Consider the following 14,836-nt stretch of genomic DNA (forward strand, 5'->3'; position numbering starts at 1 on the left):
GCATTTGAAGAGACTGAACAATTCTTCCCTATTCATCTTCCTGATTTTGATTAAAATTTTATAGGCCTTTTTTGCATCTTTCCTCAGCTGTCTTTTCCACATCTGCAAGTGGCTAAAATAGTTTCCATGCCTTTTTTCCCCCACTTGTTGCCTTTTCTACGCCTTTTCCAGTTTTATTCTGTTTTATGTGGAAGGATCAGAATTTCCTTTTTCTGATACAGGTATTCTATGAATGTGCATCTGTTTTCTTCATATTGTTCTTTATTCCTTTCCTAATAATTTTAATACTGTATTTGCTTTACTCACTGCAACTCAGCAAGTGAACAGATATATTCCTAGAGTTATAAAGCTCAAATATAATTCCTGAGCAGTTATAATAAACTCAGAGTCCATCACAGTATCTGTTCTACTGAAGCTGGAACTGTTGTTTGGGGCTGTGGGTTTTTTTCCCCCAAAGTTTTCATTAACATGGTATCACCTGCCATCAGTCACCTGGTATCCTAAGATCATTCTGCAGTTCTTCACAGCTGACCCTGTTTTTCAACATCTTGAATAACTGAGTGAATTTTTAATTTTTATTTTCATTATTATTATTTTCCCTAAAAGTAAAATTAAAATCACATTACTGTACCTTTCCTTACCATGTGATGTAAAGCATATTTCTCCAACTAGAATACAGACCAAACAAAACCTGTTCTCAAGTACTAACCAAGGCACACTAACAATCATGGTTAGAATTAGAATAAAACTGAAGTTATATCTCCAGCTCCCCCTCAGACAGTGGATATTTTGATCTGAATCCAAGCTTTGTGATTTAAATGTACTTTTAGTCGAGACATCAATCAAATGATTGAGGTGGAATTTTACTGCTTTTAATTACAGAGATTAATTTAGACTCACCTCTGAACTATGGGATTTTGCAGTGTTTTTAATGAGATAAGAACATCTTGATATATCATGGTTTTTAATGTATGACAGGGTACCCTTTCTTTAAACACAAATTAATCTTTTAAAAATATAAAATCTGTAATGCATATCATCTACTAAGTACATTAACACTGCATGCAGTATGCATTTGTTTAATCCAGGTGGAAAAAAAGCCCTTTAAATTTAAGAATACACAGTCTAAGCATTCACCTCTGACCTGGCACTTTGCATATTATATTCTGAGCCAGATCATGGTTTTACAGTTTCAGTTATAATGTGATGGAAAAAATCTAGCATTTTCATAAGCATGGCAAAGAGTCATATGTTCCCAGGGTCCTGGGAGGATTTTTCTCTTTGAAAAGTTGCTTTATTTTAATCTTGGTTAAAGCACAAAACAAACATTCAAAAGCATTGGTTTGCTTAACTTCACCAAAAATAATAAACACCCAAAAGTGAACTTGGGCCTTTGCATGCTGAACTGATGGATAAGGCATAAGCCTGCTTTTAGAAACAATACAGTACATGGTTTTCTTTCCATATTTCAACAGCTCTCCCAGTTCATGTGCATCTTGCCTGTTGTGAACTGTTATACAATTCTCCCTCCAACACATAATTAAAATTAGCCATTCTTGTTGCCAGTATTAAAACTTTATTTTGAACCATCACTCCGACACTGATGATAGTTCCTCTTCGTTACACTGGTTGCCCTACTAATTCTGTTCCCTTTGACAAAAAGACAAGTATCGTCGCATTACAGTCCATTTTGTGCATGCAGGAACCTTGCAGGCTGTGTTTACAGATGGAAAAGGAAGGGGGTCTGTCTGCCCACCACGGCTGCTCAGGCACCAGCCTCTGTTGTAATGAAATCAAGGAACCCAACAGCTGAGTGTTGTCCGCTGCCTTCGGATGGGCCCCCTTTTTACTGCTCCCAACAGACTCTTGTTTTGTTTCATACAGACTATGCAGTTTCATCATTCATCCTGACTGTTTGATTTAAGCTTCCATTCCCTAGGTCAAAAAAAGGCTGGCAAGGGAGGAAGGATGAAAGAAGGTGATGCTTTGACAGCTCCTTTTTCACAGTAATGAGCAGAACTGCTCTTTCTTTCCCCGCTCCTGTTCACCATGGCCTTTTCTTTCTTTACAGAGCCACATGAAGGGAAGAAATTGCCAGTTCAGCTCTGCCTTCCAGGGACTGACTAGATAAACTGGAGGACCCAGGGTGTCTTTTGTGGGCTCTGCCTATGAGTCACTGCTTTGTTTAGGGGTGATTTTCTGTTTGTTTCCTGTATATAATGACAGGTAAATGCAGATTAATAGAATTAAAGTTTTGACTTGAGTACATGAGGCAGCAAAGCACCAGTTACTTTCTGGTGACTTCTGCACCGTCTGTCATGCTTGTTCACAAAACAGAGCTCCATTAATTTGGCTAGTCCATGGGAGCCTGCCACAGAAAAGCTCACTTTGCTTGGAAGAGGAAGAAATAATGGCTACCTTTCCAGCATTAATAATCTTCTGTTCTAAAAAGAACATCCTTTAATAAAGAGGTAATTATAAAGAGGAGATTATAAAGAACCTGTATCCTAACTAGAAGAAAAGACTTGTTTAATGAAAGACAGTGTTGTTTGCAGAAGCAGAGCCTTAGCTGATAAGGTTGGAGAACGGCAATTTAAGTATAAATGACTTACAGCACCTTACAACAAGTTCCAAGCCATAGGAATCTGATTTATATAAAGTACAAGTCTAAACACCTCAAAACTCAGGATTTTAGATCTTTATCATGATTACTTGATGTGAATTCAGAGCTTAGATCATTCATATACTGGACTGTATTTACCTAAAAAGCTTTAAACTTATTTATTTTTTAAAGTTTCCTATCTTTAAATGCATTTGAAGCATCAGTTGGAAAATATAAATCATGTTGAACAAAAAAACCCCAAACCAAAGAGAGCAAAGCAGGTAGGTAACAGCAGGAGAGGGAGAAAGGTAGCAAGTGTGAGATTGACAGCACAAAAATAGACCCAGTATATAATTCTGCTGTATAGAGATTAATCATAACTTTTCTGAAAGATATGAGCCCCCTGGCTACACTGAAAGGTCCTTCATTCAAAGGCAGTGCATGTACCTGGGAATATCCTGCCAGGGGTGGTAATAATTCACAGCCAGAAGGCTTCTCCTTCTGCAAAACCAGCCACATCACAGCCAGGCTCCAGCAGTACAGAGATACAGTATTTCTGATAATAAAGAGCATTCTTATTTTTTGTTTTCTTATTTTTTTTCTCTGCTAAAGGAATTGTCCCTGGGGACTGTGGATAGTATTGGAAATTAAACAAAGCTATGTACGTTTATTAATGGAAACACAGATCTTGCAGATGAAGGACAAGCTTCTCTCCTAAATTTTGCTTCTAGCAGTTCAAATTTTTTTGTTTGGTTGGTTGAATTAGGAATCTGAGGAAAAAATCTTTTGCATCTAAGGAAACTGCCTCTTGAAAATTTTTTTTTTTAATGTCTTAAAATAGCATTTTGAAACTCAATTTACCTACAGTGACTTAATGTCATTCAGATAGGAAAAATGAAAACACTCCAGCAAGAAAATGTCCAAATAAAACCCACCGATTTTTCTGCTTTATTTTTGTTTCTGTGAAATCTTGACTGATGTAACCTAAACATGCAACTAGTTTAAACTGTTTCCAAACTCTGTTTTTGGAGGATGAGCTATTCAGCCTGAGTACTTTGCCTGGGTCTCAGTTAAATCAGAGCAGTCACTGTAAGTCAGAGTGGTCGATCTGTTTACCTCATTCATGCCAGATCTGTCCGGCCACGGAATTAAACCGCTGTCAACAGCCCCTTGATGTCTCTTCGTTCATGCAGTAGAGAACATCTACGAGATCTGTGCTTTCAAGGGCATGCTTATGCTATGCAGTGTAAAATCACTTAATTCCAAAGCTGTTGTTTGTGCTGTGCAGCTCTGCGGCACTCGGGAGACGTGGGGTGCTCGGGATGTGCTGAGGTGGTGACACTGCCCTCAGCTCCAGAGCGGCCTCATGGGGACTCAAAACACCGATGTGCCACAAAATACAGGTGTACCCCCAGTTGCATATATACTGCTGGAAATCCCACCTTTGGATATTTGCTGACACAGAAATGGGTAGTGTAACCCACTCTTCTGCAATTTTCGTAAGCACTGGCTTTGCTTTCATTGCTCATATTTCTGTCTGGTGTAATTTTCTGCTATGCAGAGAGCTACTTGGACCTACCAGATCCAGGGCTGTGAAAATACTATGCTTGGACCTCAGTTTAAACCTGACAACGTTGTGCTTTAAACTTGGCTGACCTCACCATATGCAGTTCCAGATACTTTTATGTTATGTGAACTAATGCCAAGGGCATGTGATGGGGTCAAGCACAGAGAAGAAAAGCAGAGCAGATGTGCGGTGAATACCAGATTTTTCAGTGTTATGATTAATGTGACATTGTGAGCCTTCCGTGAAAGATTCTGCTGTGAAAAAACACTCTTCACAAAACAAAGGACAGGGCCTAATTTTATTCTGTAGATTTATTGAAAGGTTTGAGGTCTTTCCACTGTAATCTGATTCCTAACACTTGGCACCTCTTTTCTTAAAATGGATGATGTGTGAGGTGATGGCAATTAGCACTGGAAGCTCAGGCACCCTTCAGAGAACATTTTTTTTTCACAAACAAGGAGGGACTGCAATACACAGTCAATCACAGCCTCTACGCCTTATTTTTGTGTTTTAAGAACGATGCTGTGAAGGCTGAAGTTACTTGTTATACAGAAGTAAATTTCTAAAGATGTGTCATGGTCAAAGCTTACATTTGACACTTACTGTCCAACCATTTTTTTTTTCCATAAAGTACATTCTGATGTGAAATGGCATTGGCAAACAGAATACAGTCAGCATCCTGTGATACAGATATCTGCAGCAGTGATCAAGCTTCATTCCATGCTTTACATTTTCAGTCTTTGAAGTTGACCTGTAACTTTATGATCCTTTAAAGACACATGTATCTATTCATTTTTATCAGAATTTGTCAGATTTTCATATGGGCATTATGGAAAGCAAACAAAAAGTATTAAAATACATTTTTTTCATAAAGAATGATCTCCATAAATAACAGCTAAAGCCAGCCTCTTGATACATCTTACAACTTTCAGGTTGCTTGACTTGAGCACACGGATAAGTTCCACATCTGGAACTGTGGAAATATCTCTTCTCCATAATGGACTGAAGCAAGTACTTTGACCAGCTGATCCTCCTGCCCTTCTTCTTCTCCTCCCCCACAAAATCCCAGTCTGTGTTTGAGTTTCCAGTTTGGGATTATCTCAGAACATGAGGCTCTAAAATCAGATGTATTTAATCAAAGTTTTACTTACAGTGCGGGGTATTGTTTTCTAACTTTTTTTCTAATTTGAGGGCAGCATTTTTCTTAGGTTGTTTCAGTGGCTACAGTTCTGAATAGCTGAGATCCTGATTGCCAGGAAAATCTGGCAAATACAGGAAAGTACACTGAGTATCACAAAGAGAATACCCTAAGCCAAGCACTAGAGAGGCAAATATCATTCTGGATTTTAATCATTCCGCTAAGCAGGCAGCTGAGATGCTGATAAAGTTGAAAAAATGTACTGGACAATGAAGGGGAGAGAACAGTGTAGTAAACGTGGCCAGTGATTCAGCAGGAATTCTGACTACGGCAAGAAGACGGGTAAACAGAACAAACTTCAGCAAATATTTGCAGTACTGCTAAATAACTGTCTTGTGTAATTGAAAATACAGAAATTGCCTATATTGTGTTTCCCAACATTAGTGACATTTATTAGTTCATCCCCCAACCTGTGTAGAATTTAAAATACAGATTTAATTATCTACCTTAATGTGAGTATCCCTGGCAGTGTCCAAAGTAACACGATGGTATTTAAAATCTTTTGATCTTGCTTGTGCTATCCTAAGGATGGGGCTTAAGCATTTAGTTTGGCTGTGGGTTTGCATTATGGCAAGTTCCCAGTGAAGTCATGGAGTCAACTAATTTTACTTTCTAGATATTTTACCAGGTCTCCAAATAATTTAGTATTTACATTATAATATATAGGAGCTTTCTGAGAATTTAAGTTAATGATAAAATAGAATGGTTTCCTGAGCATCTATTAAATGGCTAGATTAATTTCTTTCTCTGCATGGATAAATCTAGTAGACAACTGGTGGAAGAAAGCTACTGAAACAGAAAGTATTTCTTCAAATCAAGGACAGGTTTGAATGGGCTAGTCCCTCTAGCATTTCCAGATTTCACGATTCCATGCTCTTTTCTGGTGCATAAACTAAAAAAGGATTTTTGCTGAGTTTTGTTTTTTAATCATAACATACATGTTTAAGCCACAGGTTACACTTTGATGTTATATATTACTACTGTGGCTTACAAAACAGACCCGAAGAAAAAGTAAAATTTTAAAATATTACTGGCTCTTCAAAGCATCTATTAGGGAAGTTTGGCAAACTTCCATTCAGTACAAGATTTATTGCCCGGTTGTGTTCTTGTTACTCCTAGAAATGCTGCTAATGAATTCAACAGGTCTGATCAGAGGAGTGTACGAGCAGAGCGCAGCACAGCGGGACCTGGTCATACAGAGACCTTTTAGTGAGGTGGGGAACACGGGAGCACTCTGGCAAGCATCCTTTCCTGCAGGTGTTTTGTCACAGAAGTGGCTACAAATGTGTCAGGTTGCTTAAAAAACAAGTGAGAGGCCAAGCCAGTGAGGTCTGTAAAGAGCTGTAACACTTTCTGACAGAAGGCTACAAACTCTTGGCTTACAGTTTTGCGTTTCTTGGTAATAAATGCAGCTCTTCTACACTGATGTTAGTTGGCTTTTATTTCGAGAGAGATGCACAGAGTCTTGTCAAGCTGAAAACTCCATTCCCAGAATAACCCCAATGCACTGAGTTTGCTTGTACCTGCATGCAGCGGGATCTGGTGTCAGGATCTGTCAGGTGGAGGATATGCAGTTCTAAGGTCTATAAATTGAGGACAACAGCAGTACCCAGCAGTGATGTCCTATCAGCGGTGAGCTCAGCCCACCTGGCAGAAGGTGCCTAGGAAGCCTTTATGGCAGAAAGTGATGTACTGCTAATATTAGATATGAGCACTGTACAGGAGCTCACTCAAGTAAGCCAGAGTTGCAACTGAGAGCTCTTTATGAGCTAGGACCATTTCTGTTTCATTTTAGTTCTTGCAATGACAGGGAGAAATTTGTCCTGGGAGGTGTGCTTTCAAAGTGGCATAGCCTCTGAGAGAAACTCCAGTCTTATGAAATGATTTGAAAAGGGTGGGGAAGTAGATTTTTTTCTTTAAAGTTATCTTTGTGTATGAAATTAATCCTTGATTTTTGCTGGCATAAGACAAGATAGGTAGTATGTTGCATCACCTAGAAAGTTTGGGCAGTAAAAGGTGTCCATTTTCTTGGGGAAAGACTATAAAGGCAGAGAGGTGTGATGCAGCTTGTTAGGGCAGCTGGATGAAGGAGGGAGGTGTAAAGCTGCCACTGTGTGGGTCCACCAAGCTGCTGGATGAATTTCCAGGCACTAATTCAAGGGAGAGTTGCTGCACAAACACTGAGTGCACACCTTCCAGGGAAAAAAAATCAGCTCTCTGGTATAGGAGGGGTTAGTGTGACTCAAATTATGCACAGAAAGGCAGGAGGGGACAGCTTTAAAAGACAGCTGCATGTGTCAGATGCTGTGTATGAATGACAAAACTAACTCCTTCAGCTTGGACTATCTTTTTGTTACCGCTGACTATGGCAGGGCTTGCAGTAGGCTTTAATCTCTCCATCCCCAGGAGGGGACATGCAATGGGGGCTGTAAGTGACAGCTACTGTGGGTTCCACAAATGGTGCCTCTGCAGAGCTGCGGGAGGAAGCCTGGGACACGGCGAAAGCATGTCCCCCCAGTGCACAGCCAGCCTCCCTGTGTGTGGCACGGCTATTGTGCTCACAGTGATTTACTCCCAACACAGCAAATAAGGCAAGCAAGATGAAAAGGAGGATTTAGTGAGAAACCGGGGAGCCTCCCAAGAATAAACATTGTGTAACTAAGAGCCCAGTGCTAAAAAAGGCCAGAGAATGGCTACACTTCCAATGCCAGAATTAGCACACAAGTAGGAGCTTCCTTCTGGATAAAAGCACTTGCATTCATTTGAATGGACTTGAAGTAAAGGTTTTACTGGTGTTATAGGAGGCAAGTATTATTAATGTTAAAAAGAACTGAAGGACTCCTTTTGAATTTGAAATAAAACTAGCCCTTTTGTAGAAAGAGACGTGATATATTTTCCTCAGTGTCAAGTTATTGTATTTAAATAGTTCTGTACAGTTCACTCTACAACAAACCCTTCCATTATCCCTTTCTGTGAAATCAAAATGTTCCTTTAGTGTTTCAAATGAGTAGTAATCTGATGTACCTGCTTAGCATATGATTTATCTATGACTAGAGACACACAGGTAATCTAAGCTTTGTATGATGGGTACCTGCTACTGTTAACTTCTTGAAAAAAATTAAAGTTCTGTGGTTTCCTGGCAGACTTTTATGTAATACATGACTTCTTTCAGTCTTAACTAAAAAAAATATCAGGTACAAGCAGAATTAGAAAATAAAATGAGATTACACCAGTTCATCTAGAACAATTTGCTTGAGTGCTCTTACAGATGAGGCTCTGCAGAGTAAAATTTTGTTTTACTCTCCACTAGCTCAGTTCCCTGACTGTCATCATTCTGACTGACTGCCATCAGTCACTGCTCCCTGCCTGTCATTGCTCTCATCCAAGGACGTACTTATCGTCTGTGGCTCTGCCTAGCCTTTTGTGTAGTCCAGCACATACATACCCACAGTCTCCACTCAAATCTTATGCCATCTGAAATAAATTGCCAAAATGCACTTCACCTTACAACCAGCAAGTAGTTGGTATTGATGACAGTAGTCAAGCAGAAAGTTGTCCATATTTTCTTTATTCAATGTCTAATTTTTAAAATAGAACAGTTCTAGAATGCCTAAACACAAAACAGGCATTATCATTCATATTGGAGATAACCTACAATATAGACCTTTTTTTGTGGATTAGTATTTCCTCCCTAGGGCTTTTCTTTCTTCACTTAACAGAACTGATTCTGTATCAGTTAGGAATATTTCCATATTCCTCTCCTGTTCCTGAATAATTGATTTGGATCTGTTTGGTCCATCTTGTTATATTTTACAGAATAAATGACAACCTGAGAAATTATTGAAAAGATCAGGACACTGTCTCCTAAAAGAAAACAAAAAATTGAACTACTTCCACTGTAGGATAACCTAAAGTATAACTTTTTAAAAAATTACACTGGTGACTTTTTGAAGGAAATAAACAGAAGAAATTATGCTGGAGGCCTCCATCTTCATATTTATAAGAGAATATGAGGGGATGAAACAAGCTGCTCTGCATTCCATGTAGAAAGGATTCCTACTCATTAACACATATAAATGCTGATGGATAATTAAGTAATTTGGGAGACAGACCATGCATATGGGAAGCATTTTTGGTATTTTATGACCCCTTACACTGACCTATGTAATTACTGTGGTGCTGGCCAACACAGCGACATAAAATCTCTGTGAACATCTCCATTACAAAGTCTGTTTCAATTCTAAATGACCTTTCTTTTTATTTGTTACACCGGGATCAAAAAAAGATTGTTAAATTCTGTTAATTCCCTCCAATGCTATTAAAGAGAAAAAGAACATGTAAACTTTATTAAGTAATCAATTCCTAACCCACCTGCAATGTAGTATTAGAAAACAGAGCTAACTTATATTTGGCAAGAACAATTCATGTCAAACCAAACTAATTTCCTTTTCTGACAGGGAAAATGGCTGAATGGATAAAAAGAAGCAGTAGATGTGACATTTTTACTGTAGTAACATTTTTACTACAATATAGTAAAACAATATCAATATAGTATAAACAATAGTTATAAATCATAGGACTATATTAGAATAGATGGTGCTACCTTGAGCTGGAGCAAAACTTACTGGTAAAAAAGGAGTTTAGGGAATAGCTGTTAATGATTTGCTCTCAGATAAAGAGAGTGTATCAAGTGGAGATGACCAGAATCTGTCCTGAGACCTAGCCTATATGTTCATCTAGGCTTCCAACTTTTGGAAGAGAAATTACAAAAGTACAATTGACACCAAGCTGGGGGGGAATGACAGTAATTTGGAGGTTCGTTTCAATATCATCCTGAGATGAAAGTAGACCAAAAATGGAAAAGTTGAGCTTCAGAAATAACAAATGAAAGGTCCTATACCTGGGAAAATGAAATCAAGTGCACCAGTACAAAATGAAAATAACTCTCTGGGCAGCATCGTGTAAAAAATGGGACTTGCATTAACTTCCTAAACTCTTCTGTATACCGACAGTGTGAATTACACTTCTTTTATATAATACCAATGATAAACACACAATTCTTATGACATCTTTTTCCTCTGAAATGAATTTAACTCATGCTTTTCAGTAAGGAATATCTCAAAATTTACCTTTAAAGTATCTGAGCTGACTTCCTGAATTGATGGGGATTAAAAAATTAAAAAATGAAAGTACAAATTTCTAATGGTGGAGAAAGGGGACAAAAACCTGACGTGTGCATGCAGCATAGGAAGAACAGGATGGGCACCTTAAGACAAGAAATATCTATAAACTATTTGTCAGCTAGCTTGGCTTAGGAACGTAAGAGCGAGACAGGGGCATTTCACCAGCTCACAACCTTTCTGTGGTACTTGGAAACAGAGAAAAGTGCTCACTGCAGCACTAAATCAAATACATACTGACTTAAATAACACTACAAATAATACACTTGCCAACTGAGAAATCTGTCGGATGTAGCAGCTGTCCCTCCATCTCTATGCTTTGGCCAACTCATCAGCTTCCACACAACATGCACTCCTAGCACCTCACTCCAACTATGCCCAGGGGTTTTGGACTTCTGCGCAACAGGAGAGGATGATTCTCCATGAGCCACCTGTAGCCAAGCGTAAGCAGGTACAGTGAGTGGGACCACCATGATGTCAATGGGTGCACAGGGCAGAGATAGCCATGCTAGCGTGAAGCTCTTCTGTCACAGTAACACAGAGCTCTGCACTGCTTAACTTACCTACTTTCTGTCAGTTTGGGCATGTCTGTGCCACACCGTGGAATATGTGGAATCGTGGTATTCCATATGCTGCAAAACTGTGGAATATGACCACAGGCATGCAAGTAACAATCATTATTAAGTGCCTCTGCTGTTGAACTGTTGAAGCCACAAGCTGTATCATGTGGACAGGGAGATGGAAGTGCGTTATGGCTGACATGGAATCAAGATCCATTAGAGGGTCTTGCACATGGAAGCTGGCCTGGCCCTGTGCTAAATGTGCTGTGGGGCTAAAACGGGGGTGTAGTTTCCATGTGGTGAATCAAGCACCATTCCTGAGCTATACACTCACTTTAAATTAGCATGCAATTTTAAAATAAATATTACAGATGAAAAACAATTTACATTTTACAACTCACACTATTTGTTTTGATGCAACTCTCTGCATCAGGGTTCCTGCTCTGCAAGGGCCAGTTGACATGTCTTATTGTCTTTAACTAGTTCACATCTACCTGCTTAAAGCCAATTTTTTATCCTTCATCATATTTTGGAAAAGCAATTCTGCAGGAGAAAAACTCATCTTAAGTCTTTGGTGTTCATACCAGGGAGAAGAACCTGATCAAGTAGACAAGTAGTGTGATCTCTCTTAGCACTAAGAGTTGTATCATTCATCCAGAGATCCCTGTAAATGACAGTCATCTTGGACATTCTGTGCCCTCACAGTGTTTTTAAAATCCTACAGATGTTTCAGACGTTTAAAGAAATGCTTTTATCTTCTGCAACCACACAGGTATTAACATACACAATGCTTACAGAAAGACACTGGATAAAATGATTATTTTTAGAATTTCCTCACTTCATAAAACAGTACAATAGCTACGATGCTACAAATAACTCACTATGAATTCTTCTGATAAGCAAACAGAGGAAGTGTAAGTTTAGGAAGAGACAAGAAGTTCAGAATAGACAATGTATTAAAATACTAGGTTTAGTACAGTTAGGAAAAAAATATATAAATATTAGCTTTACTTTGGGTCAGTAAAAATACAAACAAGATTTTATTCCACAGGTCAACTTGCAACTTGGGCAGAAATGCCTATCACTTAATAATCATCAAGGAGTCCAAGTTTTGTCTGAGATAAAAAGCAACCAAAGCAGGGACCGATTAAATTCATGACCAACTTTCTGACTTTTAGAAACATATTTATTTATGTTATTACAAAGTGGGTTTTAGTTGGACGATGTATTTTTTGTTTGAGACTCCCACTATACTACTGTGTGGGTTTAGAAAAGTGTTTTAACTTTTCTGAAGTATTACATATTCTGTCAGTTGAGAACCAATAAAGTCACAGCAGAGTTTAAAACCACTGGCCAGAAGCTGGCCTTGTGTGTTCTTCTCCAAATCGCATGACAAGTTGAAGAACTTTCATAAGAAATGGAGCATCAGCCATCTGATTACAGCTGGCTTTGTATGCGTGACCTGACTACCTGGAAATGACTGAACTGGTATTAGCTAGTTAAGGTGAAAAAATAAGTGTGCTGGAAATGGATACTGAAGGACTGTCAGTCATTTATTTTGAGGCTTTCTTGAAGCACTACTACAGTGAGTCCTGCTGCTGTGTGTCTGAGGAGTAACTTCAGCTCTCTGTAGATCAGCACCCTTATTTTGGCCTGCCTTCCACTGAACGTGCCCAGTTCTGTTATGGATCCCTACCAAGAAAACTGATAAGTAGCTTCTAATTTCCCTCTGGCTACATTTTAGGGAATATATTTGGAGACATTTAATAAGCTGCAACCCGTGATTTTCAAGCTAACTTGTGTTCCAATACTGGGATTTTATAGGCGTTTTTTGACAGACTCAAACTTACCTATAGTGCTGCAGTTCCGATTCTAGCTGCTGAATGTATATTTGCAGATGTGGCACTTCGTTTGCTTTCACTTCTAGCTCCTTCACTTTGCCAAGACTGGTAAGGACAGCATGTCTGGCCTCTTCAACCTTCTTCCTCATCTCTGCTTGTTCCCTCTTCAGGTTACGGTTGCAGTCTTCCAGATTCACCAGAGCTTCCTGAGAGCTCTTCAGCTCTCTTTCCAACTCTTGATTGAACTTAATTGCTTCTTCAATTTGCCCATCCCTGGAGCTCCGAATGAGTTCCACTTCTTTCAGGACACTTTGGAGGCACTGAGTCTGGGAGTGGTTCTGCGTTAACGGTCTCTTACTCCCTATAAAACAGGTCCCCTCTTCCTTATGGTTATTACGGCTTTTCCGCAGTCCTACCTATAATGAACAGAAGCAGAATGCAGGGCAAAATTAGTGTTTTAAAGCAAGTGACATTTTAATCAAGACTGAAAATGGCTAGATTGTGTTTTGTTGTAGTGGTTCTTTTAGCTTAAATGACATATGACCTTTAATACCTATACAGAGATGTTGAAACAATCTCTGGAAAGCAGTTTTTAAAGTAGTATCTATAAAATTAATTTTAAAACTACTCATTGAAGAGGAAAATTAGGTTACTGAACAAGTTTCTGTATAGCTTTAGTGTCATTACTATAGTCTGTCCTCAAAAGACAAGTAGTATTCTGAAAAAAATATTTCCAGTTATGTTTTTTTCAGTTGTGTTCAGTAGAAGTGACCAGAGAGCCACTGATGGAGTGTTCATCTTTGTCCTTCTGATTTTTTCTGGGGCCTTTGACTGGTGACTTCTCATTTGTGACTTCCTCTCACTTTTCAAATGAAAATGGTAAAAGTGGCTTTGACCTGCCATGCTGGACATTGCAAAGATGGACAACCAGCTAATGCCAAATGGAAGTGTCACACGTGGAGCAGAGTCCTGTGAGTGCTGTGTTAGTATTAAATCCAACCTGATCAGACCCGCCAGAACAACTTGTGAACTCAGCCCTTCAGTCCTTTGCCTGTTCTATGCTATTTCATGCCAGAGTCATTTAACTACTGTTAAGTATGTGTGTGTTTCACTTGAGCCAATACATCAGAAACAGAAACCCGCCCCAGAATTAATGGGGCTCTGAAAAGGAGCCAGAGACTATTCATCAGCCCTTCTGCAGAACTGGCTCCAACTCTGAAGTCTCATGCTCTGAAGAAAACAGACCTCTAATGTTTCTGAGGCAAAGCTCTCAAGCATTTATGACTGGGTCATTGCATGTGCTTGTGCAGGTAAGAATACAAAAGTTCTGACTTTGGAACACCACCACCCCCCCCCGATTCATAACTGGTATATAAGTGACCAACTGCATGCACAATGGAAAAAGCAGCACTGCACACTTAGGTTTGTTAGATTCTTCTATAAATTCAGCAGGGTGGCTTTCAGCACATCCCTTAAATCCCTGTCGGGTCACACAGGTGAAGACACAGCGTTTCTCATTATAGATTCACAGCCTCATCAAGGTTGGAAAAGCCCTTGAAGCTCCTCCAGCACAACCATGACCCTCCCCCTGACCGTTCCCAACTCCCCCAGATCCCTCAGCGCTGGCTCAGCCCGACTCTCCAACCCCTCCAGGGATGGGGACTCCCCCCCTGCCCTGGGGAGCCCATTCCAACGCCCAACAGCCCCTTCTGCACAGAAATCCTTCCTCAGAGCCAGCCTGACCCTGCCCTGGGCAGCTTGAGGCCATTCCCTCGGGGCCTGGCGCTGGGGCCTTGGCTCCAGAGACTCATCCCCCCTCTCTGCCCCCTCCTGGCAGGGAGTTGCCGAGGGCCAGGAGGTCTCCCCTCAGCCTCCTCTTCTCCAGACT

The 14,836-nt window shown here is 39.7% G+C and overlaps 1 protein-coding gene across 1 annotated transcript in view; it reads right to left on the minus strand.

Moving 5' to 3' along the window:
* The window catches only part of EFCC1 (EF-hand and coiled-coil domain containing 1), a 60,417-nt gene that overhangs the window by 38,454 nt on the left and 7,127 nt on the right, over positions 1-14,836 (minus strand). Inside the window, exon 2 of the mRNA XM_026857626.1 lies at positions 12,958-13,364. Within this exon, the coding sequence (XP_026713427.1) occupies positions 12,958-13,364 (407 nt within the window). The remainder of the gene's footprint in view (positions 1-12,957; positions 13,365-14,836) is intronic.

The sequence above is a fragment of the Athene cunicularia genome, assembly GCF_003259725.1.
Source record: "Athene cunicularia isolate RWA chromosome 12 unlocalized genomic scaffold, athCun1 chr12_part1, whole genome shotgun sequence".
NCBI classification, from domain to species: domain Eukaryota; kingdom Metazoa; phylum Chordata; class Aves; order Strigiformes; family Strigidae; genus Athene; species Athene cunicularia.